Raw genomic sequence first — 17,728 nt, forward strand, 5'->3', positions numbered from 1 at the left:
AGAGGAACACGTCCACGTGGCCTCTCGAGGTCAGGGCATCGGGCCTCAGCAGGCCGCCCAACTTTCCAGAAGGGAGACCCATTAGCCCAGTGACTCAGCCCTTCACTGAACCCGCACCTTCTGTTGCCATTTCCACAGCACCGCCCTGATCACCCTGCCTGTCCTCCCGTCCTCATCCCTCCCAGCCCACGAAAAGCCTCTGTGTTCTCCTGTCTAGAATGGGCAGTTGGTCAGCCACCCCAGGGTTGATGCTCTTCATCCAGGGAAGGGCTGTCACTCCTGTGCCAGCACCAAAGACCTAGGAGACCAAGAGGTTTAATCCTTCTGCACCTCACATCCTACTTGGAATCCCGAGAATTCTTCCCTGCCCTGGGCAATGATGCCCACTTCTGGCCACAAGTCACCGCGGGCTTGGGCATTCGGTCCGACCTCCAGTCCCCGGCACTCCTGGGGCCCGCGGTGCGGCCTCTGATGGCAAGCGGCCCCTCTGTCTGACCCCAGGCTGAAAATCCATCCCCAGCGAAGAGCAAAGCGTCCCGCCTGGTGTGGACCGTCCAGGCTGGAACGCGGCAGAAGCGAGTGGAGCACCTGGTGCCCGCCTTCCTGGAGGGCGACACCGCCTACGTCCACAGCTTCCTGTGCACTTATAGAGGTTTTGCCACCACACGACAGGTGCTGGAGCTGCTGTTTCAAAGGTGAGTGCCGTGCCCCTCCGCAGCACTGTGGGCATTCAGCCACCTACTAGCTGTGAGGCTGGGGATGTCACGGCACCTCCCCGAGCCTCGGTTTGCTCCTTGCAAGGCGGGCTGAAGAGAGGATCAGCCTCCAGGGGAGATTGTAGGGACTCAAGCAGGTGCTGCCTGCAAAGGCTTCTCGAGAAGCCTAACCCTCTGGGAGGGTCGACTGGAGCGGAGGGGCTGTGGTTGTGCTCATTGAGGATATTCCTCTTGCCTATGGCGAAGCCTCCGCCTCGTCCCTCAGCGTGCCCGTGGCCTTCACTGAGCTGTTGTCTTCCCTTTGGAAAAGGAGATGGGAGAGCTCTTCTAGGTCTCTGACCTGGGTGAAGCCAGAGCAGCGATCCCTGGGCTGAGCCGAGGCCCCCGACCCACTCAAGCAGGAGGGAGGGGCCGGTTGGAGCTCCTTCCTTCATCACGCACACACAGAGGGCCCCACTAGGTGCAGAAAGTTTTCTAGGCACTGACCAGAATCCCGTGCACAGAGCAGGCGACAGCCATGCCCTCCAGGGCTCCATTCTCCTTGGGAGTCAGACAGCGCCGCTAGGCTTCTCACGCAGGCCTGATCCACAGTCCAGTGCATGCGACGTCCTCCTGTGTCTTCTAGATACGGTTGCGTCCTTGCCTATGGCGATGAGGACGGCGGACCCCTAGACCAACTCAAAAAGTGAGTGGGCTTTGGAATCCCTAGGAGGGCGCCCAGCGTCCACACTTGGAGGGCAGTTGCCTGCAGCGTCCCGCTCACTCATCTGCTAGAACCTCCCCAGCGGGTGCTCAGCTCCTGCTCAGGGGGCTCAGGGAGTGCTCCGGGGCCACATAAGCCCCTCCCTGGTCGAGATACGGGGCAGGGGAGCATGACCCTCATGGGACACCTGGTGAATCAGGCAGCACGTAGGCCCAGGAGGGAAAGTTGGAGGCAAGAGGAGGGCCCTGGGAAGCATGGGCGGGAGACAATGTCCGTTGTTCCCTCACTGGTCAGATGTTCTGGGAGCACCTCCTGTGTGCCAGGGAGGGCAATGCAAAGAGGAGACTGCACCGCTCGCTGCCCTCACGCAGCTGACGTTCCAGTGGGCAGTGGGCAGAGAGATGCTCCAAGCAGTGTGTCAGGCTTCCCTGAGGCCTAGGAGAGGTGACGCCACCACGGCACAGGGCTCCCCCTTCCAAAGGCGTTTTCCTAGCCCCTCCTTGGTGCCCTGGCCTACCTCTGCCAAGACTGCCAGATTGGAGGTGGCCGCCAAGTAGGACTGGCCCCTGGACAGCCAGGAGCGGGAGGCCCAGGAGCCCAGGCCCGCACAGGGATGCCCGGGAGGCCAGCGTGCAAGGAAAGGACCCTTCTCTGACTCTGCTGCCCACCTGTCCGTCCTCAGGGCCATCTCCTTCATTCTGGGCGCCTGGCTCCGATGGTACCCTGAGGATTTTATCCAGCCCCCAGATGTTCCCAGCCTGGAACTGCTCTTGGCCTACATTGGTCTCAATATGCCCGGCTCGGAGCTGGAGCACCGCGCCCGCGTTCTTCTTTCCCAGCTGGAGCACCCTGAGCACACTGAGGCCAAGACTGAGGGTGAGGAGGACTCGGGTGTGTGACGTGGGCGTGTGCAGAGGGGATGGCGCTGCGGCCCCCGGAGCAGAGTGTCCAGAGGCTGGGGTTCGGCTGGGAGCAAGGGGCGGCGGGCTCAGATCACTCTTGCCAGGGACTCGAGTCTGGGAAGACTTTCGGGGGCGTGGTGCTTGGACTGAGACTGCTTGATTGGCGGCAGAGGGTCCCTTTCTTTGGAATGACTTGGGCGGGCAGTCATGTTGGTGGCGTTTTCTCTTCTTCCATCTCCAGCTGCAGCTCCACCGAAAGATGCGGAAGCCCCTGAAGATCCGGCACCATCTCTCCCTCTCGTGCCCAGCCCAGCTCAGAGCCGCACAGGCATCTTCCGAGCCACAGCCGGCTCAAGACCTTCAGCAAGCACTTGCAGCATCCCAGCCACTACCCTCAGCTCCTGAGCTGCAGCCCCAGAGAATCCTCGCCTTCCCCTAGCCATGGCGTGGGTTTTAAAGTTTTGTTTTCGGCTTTTCTTTACTTAACCTTTCCCTGTATTTTATCTCGTCAGTTCAATAAAGTTTAGTTCTTGGGTTCTTTTCAATTGTTCGCTGAAGTGGCGTGAAGCAGACTCACAATGTCACACCAACGTCATCCGCATCTAGTACCCGCCCATTTTTGTCCAAGAGAAACCCTGTCCCTGGGAAGCAGTCAGTCTCCCTTCCTCCCACCGCAAGTCCCCGGTAGCCACTGAGTTTCCTTCTGTCGGACTCCGTGCGTTTCCCTCCTCCGGAGTTTGCATGGAAGTGCCAGCCTTCCAGAGGTGGCCTCCTGTGCCTGGCTGGGTCTGGTCTGAGGTGAGCGACTCCGGATGTTTGAAATTGAGATAGCGGTTTTCATTAAGAAGAAAAATCCCCCGGAGATCAAAGATTCTGTCTCAAAGAGGATGCCCCGCTATTCCCTCTTTTCACTTCCTGGGGATGGGGACCCATTGGAGGTGTGACACCAGAGCTGGAAACAGCGAGGGAAATGTCGGGGCCAGGGAGACCCCTTTCAAATCTTTCGCTTTCCTGGATGGGCCACGGTAACGTTTTCAAAATGGGCAAATTTTAAAAATATTCTCATCGCGTATGAAACACTGGCGTTTACAAGAAGCGTATCGTGGAGTAAAATATATTCCCCAAAGTTTTAACGTTTGAGATAGATGACTAATGTTACTTTGGTAAAAGAATGACTTAAAGATGAGTCATAAGAAACGATGCCCTCGTTCTACCAAGAAACAACTGCCCAGAACAAGGGGTGGCCAGCTTTGCAGAGCTCTTCATTGAGCTCCGGTGCGGGGGCGTGTGTGTGTGTGTGTGTGTGTGTGTGTGAGTGTGTGTGTGTGTGTGTGAGGGCGGTGTGGGTGTGTGGGTGTGTGAGGGTGTGGTGCGGGAAGGAGCCTGGGGCTGTTCCTTCCTGGTACCTGATGCCCCAGAGTGGGCTGTGAGTAGTCACACCTATCCCCTTGCGCGTTCTCAGGGACCACTGACCACATCCAAATCTCAGTAGTGACACGGCATCGCTTTGCCGTCCTCTGTGGAATCGCTCAAGTCAGTCCACACTCAAGAGGAGGGGATTACAGCAGGAGGTCTAGACCAGGAAGTCCTGATCCCAGGTGGCCAGTGACGGGAGAAGGAGAAGACCCCAGCACTTCAATGCCTTGCCCAGAATCCCAGATGAGGAAGAAGGCGGCGCCAGGGAGGAAGCCAGCTCTGCGTCCTCAAGCCTGGGGCTCTGGCTGCACACAGGCATTCCCAGGGGCCTCTGGAGAAGGCTGTGTTGGTGGAAGTGCCTACAGATCTGGAGATGGCATGGGGGTGAGGGGGAGTATTCGGCAGTGTACACGGGCATTTGGTCAGTTCTTGTTTGAGGAGGAGCCCAGGTCCGGGGCACCCTTGATCGTAGCCCTGCCCACATCACACCCACGGTGGAGGCAGTGGCGGCCACTTTTCTGCTGAGCTCAGGCCTATGCAGTCCTGAATTGAATCTCTCACTGGAACATTGGGAAACTGAGGCCCCTAGAGGGGTATGGAATGGCCCTCGACAGGGTGAGTCCCGTGGGTAAGTGTGTGTTCTGACCTTCTAGGGCAAGACTGGGACCCCACGCGGAGGCTTGGCTTCTGAAACTAGGAACCATGAGATCTTGAGAAGCTCTTGCCAATCCCTCCCTTTTGTGGGAGCTGTTTTCTTCTTGGCCTCCACAACCTGAGCACACAACACGCGGACGCACACAAACACACACACACACGCACACACGCGCATGCACACACACACAAACACACACACACACACACACACACATTGACCTTGGATGCAAGGATGGACTCTAGGGTGGGATCCGAAGAGAAGCAGACACAGGGCAAGTGGCAAGAGGAAGAAACACGAGGTGGGAGGCATTGCCTGCAGGTGACACACGCCTCCAGTTTGAGAGGTATTGTCCTCTAAGGTAGGACACACGCCAGAGGACATGTCTAGCAAGTCCACGCTCCAGTCCTCCCCAGTGTGCAGACAGGAGGCCGACAGGCCCTGAGAGACACAACGGCTTATGCAGGATCCAGAAGAGGTAAGGAAGAGGACTTGTTTCTGCGTCAGTCTCAAAGCTGGGACCTCGGCCGCACCCAGACCCTCTAGGGAGCCTGTGAGACGGGTGTGTTGGTGTTCCTGGGTACGCGTACGACGTCGCATGGAGAAGGGGGGTGAGCAAGGCCATGGCCAGAGGACTGTTTGCATGGGTGGTATCTGAGGGGGGCACTCAGGTAAGGGCACTGCAGGAAATGAGGTCACTTCCTTGACAACAGACCCCAACAGACTTGGAACCCCCGCAACTAGGCAGCCACGTGCGCAAAGCCAGCTCACTTGGCTGGAGACTCTTGATAGAGAACCATGTTCTCCTGCTTTCTCCCGCCTGACCAGGGCTCTGGTTCCCAGAAAGCCCGGAGGGAGAACCTTTTGAGACGTTGTGGACGCTGGCTCAGCTCCCACGCCCCCCACCGCTGGACCTTTGGCAGGAGGTCCTCTCAGGTAACATGAGGAAGCCTAGAGCAGCCCAATCGAGGCCAGACCAGCTCCCCGAGCCCTCCCAGGGCAGCCCTCATCCCGTCTCCTCGTGAGTGTGGGGGCCAGAGGGACATGTGGGCAGGATCTGCCCTTGGCCGCAGAAGGTTGGTGGGCTGGCAGTAACCTGCTTTTCCCGTCACGTTCCCAAGCCAGGACAGGGCTGGCGGGACTGAAAGGGGACCCCTAAGCTGCCTCCTCATTCCAGGCCCTCAGGCTGCCGTGTGTTTCCCTCCTCGCTGGAGGTCTGTGTGGACCGTGGGGCGGGGTATGTGTGTCCAGAGTGGAGAGAGTCACAGAGGTGTGAGAGCCAGCCAAGACAGCCAGTCGGGTCTCTGAGGCTTGCCGCCTGGCTGCCGGGCACTGTCTTTCCAGAGCGTCACTCAGGAGATGGGCCAGCAGCTGAGCAACGACGCCCTCGACTCCACCACCCTGCAGGAAGGGAAGGTGCCCCACGCTGCCAAGCGAGGCCAGGGCCGGCTCAGGGTGAGTGCGGGTGCTGGGGAGACCCAAGCCCCAGGGCCCCAAGACAGCACCGAGGACCCCAGGTCTTCGAAGGCCCTGAGACAGCCCCGGGGCTCCTGCCTGGAGCCCTGCTCCCCAAGGAATCTGAATCCCCATCTCTTCCCCCGACCTTCCCCTGCGGGCCCAGCCCCCGTCTTGGCCAGAGGAGACGGCCCTGTCCACAGAGGTGCAGCAGAGCAGAGACATTTCTAGCCCATCAGCTCACGGGCGTTCAAGAGTCCTTTTGCGTTCTGTAGAGATTTTCCTGTTTGAACTCCCATCCTCACGTGTCCATGTGGCCTGGCAATCCTTCCCCACCTTCTCCCAGTCGGACGCAGCATCCTGATGGATAGGCATGCTTTTTGCCCAAAAGGACATGGGGCTCACAGTGTTCTTTCTGGTCCTCTGCCTTTGCCGTCCAGAGGAACACGTCCACGTGGCCTCTCGAGGTCAGGGCATCGGGCCTCAGCAGGCCGCCCAACTTTCCAGAAGGGAGACCCATTAGCCCAGTGACTCAGCCCTTCACTGAACCCGCACCTTCTGTTGCCATTTCCACAGCACCGCCCTGATCACCCTGCCTGTCCTCCCGTCCTCATCCCTCCCAGCCCACGAAAAGCCTCTGTGTTCTCCTGTCTAGAATGGGCAGTTGGTCAGCCACCCCAGGGTTGATGCTCTTCATCCAGGGAAGGGCTGTCACTCCTGTGCCAGCACCAAAGACCTAGGAGACCAAGAGGTTTAATCCTTCTGCACCTCACATCCTACTTGGAATCCCGAGAATTCTTCCCTGCCCTGGGCAATGATGCCCACTTCTGGCCACAAGTCACCGCGGGCTTGGGCATTCGGTCCGACCTCCAGTCCCCGGCACTCCTGGGGCCCGCGGTGCGGCCTCTGATGGCAAGCGGCCCCTCTGTCTGACCCCAGGCTGAAAATCCATCCCCAGCGAAGAGCAAAGCGTCCCGCCTGGTGTGGACCGTCCAGGCTGGAACGCGGCAGAAGCGAGTGGAGCACCTGGTGCCCGCCTTCCTGGAGGGCGACACCGCCTACGTCCACAGCTTCCTGTGCACTTATAGAGGTTTTGCCACCACACGACAGGTGCTGGAGCTGCTGTTTCAAAGGTGAGTGCCGTGCCCCTCCGCAGCACTGTGGGCATTCAGCCACCTACTAGCTGTGAGGCTGGGGATGTCACGGCACCTCCCCGAGCCTCGGTTTGCTCCTTGCAAGGCGGGCTGAAGAGAGGATCAGCCTCCAGGGGAGATTGTAGGGACTCAAGCAGGTGCTGCCTGCAAAGGCTTCTCGAGAAGCCTAACCCTCTGGGAGGGTCGACTGGAGCGGAGGGGCTGTGGTTGTGCTCATTGAGGATATTCCTCTTGCCTATGGCGAAGCCTCCGCCTCGTCCCTCAGCGTGCCCGTGGCCTTCACTGAGCTGTTGTCTTCCCTTTGGAAAAGGAGATGGGAGAGCTCTTCTAGGTCTCTGACCTGGGTGAAGCCAGAGCAGCGATCCCTGGGCTGAGCCGAGGCCCCCGACCCACTCAAGCAGGAGGGAGGGGCCGGTTGGAGCTCCTTCCTTCATCACGCACACACAGAGGGCCCCACTAGGTGCAGAAAGTTTTCTAGGCACTGACCAGAATCCCGTGCACAGAGCAGGCGACAGCCATGCCCTCCAGGGCTCCATTCTCCTTGGGAGTCAGACAGCGCCGCTAGGCTTCTCACGCAGGCCTGATCCACAGTCCAGTGCATGCGACGTCCTCCTGTGTCTTCTAGATACGGTTGCGTCCTTGCCTATGGCGATGAGGACGGCGGACCCCTAGACCAACTCAAAAAGTGAGTGGGCTTTGGAATCCCTAGGAGGGCGCCCAGCGTCCACACTTGGAGGGCAGTTGCCTGCAGCGTCCCGCTCACTCATCTGCTAGAACCTCCCCAGCGGGTGCTCAGCTCCTGCTCAGGGGGCTCAGGGAGTGCTCCGGGGCCACATAAGCCCCTCCCTGGTCGAGATACGGGGCAGGGGAGCATGACCCTCATGGGACACCTGGTGAATCAGGCAGCACGTAGGCCCAGGAGGGAAAGTTGGAGGCAAGAGGAGGGCCCTGGGAAGCATGGGCGGGAGACAATGTCCGTTGTTCCCTCACTGGTCAGATGTTCTGGGAGCACCTCCTGTGTGCCAGGGAGGGCAATGCAAAGAGGAGACTGCACCGCTCGCTGCCCTCACGCAGCTGACGTTCCAGTGGGCAGTGGGCAGAGAGATGCTCCAAGCAGTGTGTCAGGCTTCCCTGAGGCCTAGGAGAGGTGACGCCACCACGGCACAGGGCTCCCCCTTCCAAAGGCGTTTTCCTAGCCCCTCCTTGGTGCCCTGGCCTACCTCTGCCAAGACTGCCAGATTGGAGGTGGCCGCCAAGTAGGACTGGCCCCTGGACAGCCAGGAGCGGGAGGCCCAGGAGCCCAGGCCCGCACAGGGATGCCCGGGAGGCCAGCGTGCAAGGAAAGGACCCTTCTCTGACTCTGCTGCCCACCTGTCCGTCCTCAGGGCCATCTCCTTCATTCTGGGCGCCTGGCTCCGATGGTACCCTGAGGATTTTATCCAGCCCCCAGATGTTCCCAGCCTGGAACTGCTCTTGGCCTACATTGGTCTCAATATGCCCGGCTCGGAGCTGGAGCACCGCGCCCGCGTTCTTCTTTCCCAGCTGGAGCACCCTGAGCACACTGAGGCCAAGACTGAGGGTGAGGAGGACTCGGGTGTGTGACGTGGGCGTGTGCAGAGGGGATGGCGCTGCGGCCCCCGGAGCAGAGTGTCCAGAGGCTGGGGTTCGGCTGGGAGCAAGGGGCGGCGGGCTCAGATCACTCTTGCCAGGGACTCGAGTCTGGGAAGACTTTCGGGGGCGTGGTGCTTGGACTGAGACTGCTTGATTGGCGGCAGAGGGTCCCTTTCTTTGGAATGACTTGGGCGGGCAGTCATGTTGGTGGCGTTTTCTCTTCTTCCATCTCCAGCTGCAGCTCCACCGAAAGATGCGGAAGCCCCTGAAGATCCGGCACCATCTCTCCCTCTCGTGCCCAGCCCAGCTCAGAGCCGCACAGGCATCTTCCGAGCCACAGCCGGCTCAAGACCTTCAGCAAGCACTTGCAGCATCCCAGCCACTACCCTCAGCTCCTGAGCTGCAGCCCCAGAGAATCCTCGCCTTCCCCTAGCCATGGCGTGGGTTTTAAAGTTTTGTTTTCGGCTTTTCTTTACTTAACCTTTCCCTGTATTTTATCTCGTCAGTTCAATAAAGTTTAGTTCTTGGGTTCTTTTCAATTGTTCGCTGAAGTGGCGTGAAGCAGACTCACAATGTCACACCAACGTCATCCGCATCTAGTACCCGCCCATTTTTGTCCAAGAGAAACCCTGTCCCTGGGAAGCAGTCAGTCTCCCTTCCTCCCACCGCAAGTCCCCGGTAGCCACTGAGTTTCCTTCTGTCGGACTCCGTGCGTTTCCCTCCTCCGGAGTTTGCATGGAAGTGCCAGCCTTCCAGAGGTGGCCTCCTGTGCCTGGCTGGGTCTGGTCTGAGGTGAGCGACTCCGGATGTTTGAAATTGAGATAGCGGTTTTCATTAAGAAGAAAAATCCCCCGGAGATCAAAGATTCTGTCTCAAAGAGGATGCCCCGCTATTCCCTCTTTTCACTCCCTGGGGATGGGGACCCATTGGAGGTGTGACACCAGAGCTGGAAACAGCGAGGGAAATGTCGGGGCCAGGGAGACCCCTTTCAAATCTTTCGCTTTCCTGGATGGGCCACGGTAACGTTTTCAAAATGGGCAAATTTTAAAAATATTCTCATCGCGTATGAAACACTGGCGTTTACAAGAAGCGTATCGTGGAGTAAAATATATTCCCCAAAGTTTTAACGTTTGAGATAGATAACTAATGTTAATTTGGTAAAAGAATGACTTAAAGATGAGTCATAAGAAACGATGCCCTCGTTCTACCAAGAAACAACTGCCCAGAACAAGGGGTGGCCAGCTTTGCAGAGCTCTTCATTGAGCTCCGGTGCGGGGGCGTGTGTGTGAGTGTGTGTGTGTGAGTGTGTGTGTGTGGGTGTGTGAGGGCGGTGTGGGTGTGTGGGTGTGTGAGGGTGTGGTGCGGGACGGAGCCTGGGGCTGTTCCTTCCTGGCACCTGATGCCCCAGAGTGGGCTGTGAGTAGTCACACCTATCCCCTTGCGCGTTCTCAGGGACCACTGACCACATCCAAATCTCAGTAGTGACACGGCATCGCTTTGCCGTCCTCTGTGGAATCGCTCAAGTCAGTCCACACTCAAGAGGAGGGGATTACAGCAGGAGGTCTAGACCAGGAAGTCCTGATCCCAGGTGGCCAGTGACGGGAGAAGGAGAAGACCCCAGCACTTCAATGCCTTGCCCAGAATCCCAGATGAGGAAGAAGGCGGCGCCAGGGAGGAAGCCAGCTCTGCGTCCTCAAGCCTGGGGCTCTGGCTGCACACAGGCATTCCCAGGGGCCTCTGGAGAAGGCTGTGTTGGTGGAAGTGCCTACAGATCTGGAGATGGCATGGGGGTGAGGGGGAGTATTCGGCAGTGTACACGGGCATTTGGTCAGTTCTTGTTTGAGGAGGAGCCCAGGTCCGGGGCACCCTTGATCGTAGCCCTGCCCACATCACACCCACGGTGGAGGCAGTGGCGGCCACTTTTCTGCTGAGCTCAGGCCTATGCAGTCCTGAATTGAATCTCTCACTGGAACATTGGGAAACTGAGGCCCCTAGAGGGGTATGGAATGGCCCTCGACAGGGTGAGTCCCGTGGGTAAGTGTGTGTTCTGACCTTCTAGGGCAAGACTGGGACCCCACGCGGAGGCTTGGCTTCTGAAACTAGGAACCATGAGATCTTGAGAAGCTCTTGCCAATCCCTCCCTTTTGTGGGAGCTGTTTTCTTCTTGGCCTCCACAACCTGAGCACACAACACGCGGACGCACACAAACACACACACACACGCACACACGCGCATGCACACACACACAAACACACACACACACACACATTGACCTTGGATGCAAGGATGGACTCTAGGGTGGGATCCGAAGAGAAGCAGACACAGGGCAAGTGGCAAGAGGAAGAAACACGAGGTGGGAGGCATTGCCTGCAAGTGACACACGCCTCCAGTCTGAGAGGTATTGTCGTCTAAGGTAGGACACACGCCAGAGGACATGTCTAGCAAGTCCACGCTCCAGTCCTCCCCAGTGTGCAGACAGGAGGCCGACAGGCCCTGAGAGACACAACGGCTTATGCAGGATCCAGAAGAGGTAAGGAAGAGGACTTGTTTCTGCGTCAGTCTCAAAGCTGGGACCTCGGCCGCACCCAGACCCTCTAGGGAGCCTGTGAGACGGGTGTGTTGGTGTTCCTGGGTACGCGTACGACGTCGCATGGAGAAGGGGGGTGAGCAAGGCCATGGCCAGAGGACTGTTTGCATGGGTGGTATCTGAGGGGGGCACTCAGGTAAGGGCACTGCAGGAAATGAGGTCACTTCCTTGACAACAGACCCCAACAGACTTGGAACCCCCGCAACTAGGCAGCCACGTGCGCAAAGCCAGCTCACTTGGCTGGAGACTCTTGATAGAGAACCATGTTCTCCTGCTTTCTCCCGCCTGACCAGGGCTCTGGTTCCCAGAAAGCCCGGAGGGAGAACCTTTTGAGACGTTGTGGACGCTGGCTCAGCTCCCACGCCCCCCACCGCTGGACCTTTGGCAGGAGGTCCTCTCAGGTAACATGAGGAAGCCTAGAGCAGCCCAATCGAGGCCAGACCAGCTCCCCGAGCCCTCCCAGGGCAGCCCTCATCCCGTCTCCTCGTGAGTGTGGGGGCCAGAGGGACATGTGGGCAGGATCTGCCCTTGGCCGCAGAAGGTTGGTGGGCTGGCAGTAACCTGCTTTTCCCGTCACGTTCCCAAGCCAGGACAGGGCTGGCGGGACTGAAAGGGGACCCCTAAGCTGCCTCCTCATTCCAGGCCCTCAGGCTGCCGTGTGTTTCCCTCCTCGCTGGAGGTCTGTGTGGACCGTGGGGCGGGGTATGTGTGTCCAGAGTGGAGAGAGTCACAGAGGTGTGAGAGCCAGCCAAGACAGCCAGTCGGGTCTCTGAGGCTTGCCGCCTGGCTGCCGGGCACTGTCTTTCCAGAGCGTCACTCAGGAGATGGGCCAGCAGCTGAGCAACGACGCCCTCGACTCCACCACCCTGCAGGAAGGGAAGGTGCCCCACGCTGCCAAGCGAGGCCAGGGCCGGCTCAGGGTGAGTGCGGGTGCTGGGGAGACCCAAGCCCCAGGGCCCCAAGACAGCACCGAGGACCCCAGGTCTTCGAAGGCCCTGAGACAGCCCCGGGGCTCCTGCCTGGAGCCCTGCTCCCCAAGGAATCTGAATCCCCATCTCTTCCCCCGACCTTCCCCTGCGGGCCCAGCCCCCGTCTTGGCCAGAGGAGACGGCCCTGTCCACAGAGGTGCAGCAGAGCAGAGACATTTCTAGCCCATCAGCTCACGGGCGTTCAAGAGTCCTTTTGCGTTCTGTAGAGATTTTCCTGTTTGAACTCCCATCCTCACGTGTCCATGTGGCCTGGCAATCCTTCCCCACCTTCTCCCAGTCGGACGCAGCATCCTGATGGATAGGCATGCTTTTTGCCCAAAAGGACATGGGGCTCACAGTGTTCTTTCTGGTCCTCTGCCTTTGCCGTCCAGAGGAACACGTCCACGTGGCCTCTCGAGGTCAGGGCATCGGGCCTCAGCAGGCCGCCCAACTTTCCAGAAGGGAGACCCATTAGCCCAGTGACTCAGCCCTTCACTGAACCCGCACCTTCTGTTGCCATTTCCACAGCACCGCCCTGATCACCCTGCCTGTCCTCCCGTCCTCATCCCTCCCAGCCCACGAAAAGCCTCTGTGTTCTCCTGTCTAGAATGGGCAGTTGGTCAGCCACCCCAGGGTTGATGCTCTTCATCCAGGGAAGGGCTGTCACTCCTGTGCCAGCACCAAAGACCTAGGAGACCAAGAGGTTTAATCCTTCTGCACCTCACATCCTACTTGGAATCCCGAGAATTCTTCCCTGCCCTGGGCAATGATGCCCACTTCTGGCCACAAGTCACCGCGGGCTTGGGCATTCGGTCCGACCTCCAGTCCCCGGCACTCCTGGGGCCCGCGGTGCGGCCTCTGATGGCAAGCGGCCCCTCTGTCTGACCCCAGGCTGAAAATCCATCCCGAGCGAAGAGCAAAGCGTCCCGCCTGGTGTGGACCGTCCAGGCTGGAACGCGGCAGAAGCGAGTGGAGCACCTGGTGCCCGCCTTCCTGGAGGGCGACACCGCCTACGTCCACAGCTTCCTGTGCACTTATAGAGGTTTTGCCACCACACGACAGGTGCTGGAGCTGCTGTTTCAAAGGTGAGTGCCGTGCCCCTCCGCAGCACTGTGGGCATTCAGCCACCTACTAGCTGTGAGGCTGGGGATGTCACGGCACCTCCCCGAGCCTCGGTTTGCTCCTTGCAAGGCGGGCTGAAGAGAGGATCAGCCTCCAGGGGAGATTGTAGGGACTCAAGCAGGTGCTGCCTGCAAAGGCTTCTCGAGAAGCCTAACCCTCTGGGAGGGTCGACTGGAGCGGAGGGGCTGTGGTTGTGCTCATTGAGGATATTCCTCTTGCCTATGGCGAAGCCTCCGCCTCGTCCCTCAGCGTGCCCGTGGCCTTCACTGAGCTGTTGTCTTCCCTTTGGAAAAGGAGATGGGAGAGCTCTTCTAGGTCTCTGACCTGGGTGAAGCCAGAGCAGCGATCCCTGGGCTGAGCCGAGGCCCCCGACCCACTCAAGCAGGAGGGAGGGGCCGGTTGGAGCTCCTTCCTTCATCACGCACACACAGAGGGCCCCACTAGGTGCAGAAAGTTTTCTAGGCACTGACCAGAATCCCGTGCACAGAGCAGGCGACAGCCATGCCCTCCAGGGCTCCATTCTCCTTGGGAGTCAGACAGCGCCGCTAGGCTTCTCACGCAGGCCTGATCCACAGTCCAGTGCATGCGACGTCCTCCTGTGTCTTCTAGATACGGTTGCGTCCTTGCCTATGGCGATGAGGACGGCGGACCCCTAGACCAACTCAAAAAGTGAGTGGGCTTTGGAATCCCTAGGAGGGCGCCCAGCGTCCACACTTGGAGGGCAGTTGCCTGCAGCGTCCCGCTCACTCATCTGCTAGAACCTCCCCAGCGGGTGCTCAGCTCCTGCTCAGGGGGCTCAGGGAGTGCTCCGGGGCCACATAAGCCCCTCCCTGGTCGAGATACGGGGCAGGGGAGCATGACCCTCATGGGACACCTGGTGAATCAGGCAGCACGTAGGCCCAGGAGGGAAAGTTGGAGGCAAGAGGAGGGCCCTGGGAAGCATGGGCGGGAGACAATGTCCGTTGTTCCCTCACTGGTCAGATGTTCTGGGAGCACCTCCTGTGTGCCAGGGAGGGCAATGCAAAGAGGAGACTGCACCGCTCGCTGCCCTCACGCAGCTGACGTTCCAGTGGGCAGTGGGCAGAGAGATGCTCCAAGCAGTGTGTCAGGCTTCCCTGAGGCCTAGGAGAGGTGACGCCACCACGGCACAGGGCTCCCCCTTCCAAAGGCGTTTTCCTAGCCCCTCCTTGGTGCCCTGGCCTACCTCTGCCAAGACTGCCAGATTGGAGGTGGCCGCCAAGTAGGACTGGCCCCTGGACAGCCAGGAGCGGGAGGCCCAGGAGCCCAGGCCCGCACAGGGATGCCCGGGAGGCCAGCGTGCAAGGAAAGGACCCTTCTCTGACTCTGCTGCCCACCTGTCCGTCCTCAGGGCCATCTCCTTCATTCTGGGCGCCTGGCTCCGATGGTACCCTGAGGATTTTATCCAGCCCCCAGATGTTCCCAGCCTGGAACTGCTCTTGGCCTACATTGGTCTCAATATGCCCGGCTCGGAGCTGGAGCACCGCGCCCGCGTTCTTCTTTCCCAGCTGGAGCACCCTGAGCACACTGAGGCCAAGACTGAGGGTGAGGAGGACTCGGGTGTGTGACGTGGGCGTGTGCAGAGGGGATGGCGCTGCGCCCCCCGGAGCAGAGTGTCCAGAGGCTGGGGTTCGGCTGGGAGCAAGGGGCGGCGGGCTCAGATCACTCTTGCCAGGGACTCGAGTCTGGGAAGACTTTCGGGGGCGTGGTGCTTGGACTGAGACTGCTTGATTGGCGGCAGAGGGTCCCTTTCTTTGGAATGACTTGGGCGGGCAGTCATGTTGGTGGCGTTTTCTCTTCTTCCATCTCCAGCTGCAGCTCCACCGAAAGATGCGGAAGCCCCTGAAGATCCGGCACCATCTCTCCCTCTCGTGCCCAGCCCAGCTCAGAGCCGCACAGGCATCTTCCGAGCCACAGCCGGCTCAAGACCTTCAGCAAGCACTTGCAGCATCCCAGCCACTACCCTCAGCTCCTGAGCTGCAGCCCCAGAGAATCCTCGCCTTCCCCTAGCCATGGCGTGGGTTTTAAAGTTTTGTTTTCGGCTTTTCTTTACTTAACCTTTCCCTGTATTTTATCTCGTCAGTTCAATAAAGTTTAGTTCTTGGGTTCTTTTCAATTGTTCGCTGAAGTGGCGTGAAGCAGACTCACAATGTCACACCAACGTCATCCGCATCTAGTACCCGCCCATTTTTGTCCAAGAGAAACCCTGTCCCTGGGAAGCAGTCAGTCTCCCTTCCTCCCACCGCAAGTCCCCGGTAGCCACTGAGTTTCCTTCTGTCGGACTCCGTGCGTTTCCCTCCTCCGGAGTTTGCATGGAAGTGCCAGCCTTCCAGAGGTGGCCTCCTGTGCCTGGCTGGGTCTGGTCTGAGGTGAGCGACTCCGGATGTTTGAAATTGAGATAGCGGTTTTCATTAAGAAGAAAAATCCCCCGGAGATCAAAGATTCTGTCTCAAAGAGGATGCCCCGCTATTCCCTCTTTTCACTCCCTGGGGATGGGGACCCATTGGAGGTGTGACACCAGAGCTGGAAACAGCGAGGGAAATGTCGGGGCCAGGGAGACCCCTTTCAAATCTTTCGCTTTCCTGGATGGGCCACGGTAACGTTTTCAAAATGGGCAAATTTTAAAAATATTCTCATCGCGTATGAAACACTGGCGTTTACAAGAAGCGTATCGTGGAGTAAAATATATTCCCCAAAGTTTTAACGTTTGAGATAGATAACTAATGTTAATTTGGTAAAAGAATGACTTAAAGATGAGTCATAAGAAACCATGCCCTCGTTCTACCAAGAAACAACTGCCCAGAAGAAGGGGTGGTCAGCTTTGCAGAGCTCTTCATTGAGCTCCGGTGCGGGGGCGTGTGTGTGTGTGTGTGTGTGTGTGTGTGTGTGAGTGTGTGTGTGTGTGTGTGAGGGCGGTGTGGGTGTGTGGGTGTGTGAGGGTGTGGTGCGGGAAGGAGCCTGGGGCTGTTCCTTCCTGGTACCTGATGCCCCAGAGTGGGCTGTGAGTAGTCACACCTATCCCCTTGCGCGTTCTCAGGGACCACTGACCACATCCAAATCTCAGTAGTGACACGGCATCGCTTTGCCGTCCTCTGTGGAATCGCTCAAGTCAGTCCACACTCAAGAGGAGGGGATTACAGCAGGAGGTCTAGACCAGGAAGTCCTGATCCCAGGTGGCCAGTGACGGGAGAAGGAGAAGACCCCAGCACTTCAATGCCTTGCCCAGAATCCCAGATGAGGAAGAAGGCGGCGCCAGGGAGGAAGCCAGCTCTGCGTCCTCAAGGCTGGGGCTCTGGCTGCACACAGGCATTCCCAGGGGCCTCTGGAGAAGGCTGTGTTGGTGGAAGTGCCTACAGATCTGGAGATGGCATGGGGGTGAGGGGGAGTATTCGGCAGTGTACACGGGCATTTGGTCAGTTCTTGTTTGAGGAGGAGCCCAGGTCCGGGGCACCCTTGATCGTAGCCCTGCCCACATCACACCCACGGTGGAGGCAGTGGCGGCCACTTTTCTGCTGAGCTCAGGCCTATGCAGTCCTGAATTGAATCTCTCACTGGAACATTGGGAAACTGAGGCCCCTAGAGGGGTATGGAATGGCCCTCGACAGGGTGAGTCCCATGGGTAAGTGTGTGTTCTGACCTTCTAGGGCAAGACTGGGACCCCACGCGGAGGCTTGGCTTCTGAAACTAGGAACCATGAGATCTTGAGAAGCTCTTGCCAATCCCTCCCTTTTGTGGGAGCTGTTTTCTTCTTGGCCTCCACAACCTGAGCACACAACACGCGGACGCACACAAACACACACACACACGCACACACGCGCATGCACACACACACAAACACACACACACACACACATTGACCTTGGATGCAAGGATGGACTCTAGGGTGGGATCCGAAGAGAAGCAGACACAGGGCAAGTGGCAAGAGGAAGAAACACGAGGTGGGAGGCATTGCCTGCAAGTGACACACGCCTCCAGTCTGAGAGGTATTGTCGTCTAAGGTAGGACACACGCCAGAGGACATGTCTAGCAAGTCCACGCTCCAGTCCTCCCCAGTGTGCAGACAGGAGGCCGACAGGCCCTGAGAGACACAACGGCTTATGCAGGATCCAGAAGAGGTAAGGAAGAGGACTTGTTTCTGCGTCAGTCTCAAAGCTGGGACCTCGGCCGCACCCAGACCCTCTAGGGAGCCTGTGAGACGGGTGTGTTGGTGTTCCTGGGTACGCGTACGACGTCGCATGGAGAAGGGGGGTGAGCAAGGCCATGGCCAGAGGACTGTTTGCATGGGTGGTATCTGAGGGGGGCACTCAGGTAAGGGCACTGCAGGAAATGAGGTCACTTCCTTGACAACAGACCCCAACAGACTTGGAACCCCCGCAACTAGGCAGCCACGTGCGCAAAGCCAGCTCACTTGGCTGGAGACTCTT

At 58.8% G+C, this 17,728-nt stretch overlaps 2 protein-coding genes across 2 annotated transcripts in view; both read left to right on the forward strand.

The window, feature by feature from the left end:
* The window catches only part of WDR49 (WD repeat domain 49), a 523,215-nt gene that overhangs the window by 358,165 nt on the left and 147,322 nt on the right, over positions 1–17,728 (forward strand).
* On the forward strand, positions 11,599–15,418 carry LOC106829701 (ral guanine nucleotide dissociation stimulator-like). Its single transcript, XM_070511456.1, has 4 exons — positions 11,599–12,116; positions 13,056–13,249; positions 14,656–14,849; positions 15,117–15,418. Exons 1-4 carry the CDS (start codon positions 12,021–12,023, stop codon positions 15,278–15,280), a joined length of 648 nt encoding a protein of 215 aa, XP_070367557.1. The 5' UTR covers positions 11,599–12,020; the 3' UTR covers positions 15,281–15,418.

This window comes from Equus asinus, chromosome 5 (assembly GCF_041296235.1).
Source record: "Equus asinus isolate D_3611 breed Donkey chromosome 5, EquAss-T2T_v2, whole genome shotgun sequence".
NCBI classification, from domain to species: Eukaryota; Metazoa; Chordata; class Mammalia; order Perissodactyla; family Equidae; genus Equus; species Equus asinus.

Coding starts and splice junctions, on each gene's coding strand:
- LOC106829701 (XM_070511456.1), top strand. CDS start 12,021: ATGGGCCAGCAGCTGAGCAACGACGCCCTCGACTCCACCACCCTGCAG. Junction 12,117..13,055: donor GAGGCCAGGGCCGGCTCAGG/GTGAGTGCGGGT, acceptor GTCTGACCCCAG/GCTGAAAATCCATCCCGAGC. Junction 13,250..14,655: donor CTGGAGCTGCTGTTTCAAAG/GTGAGTGCCGTG, acceptor GTCCGTCCTCAG/GGCCATCTCCTTCATTCTGG.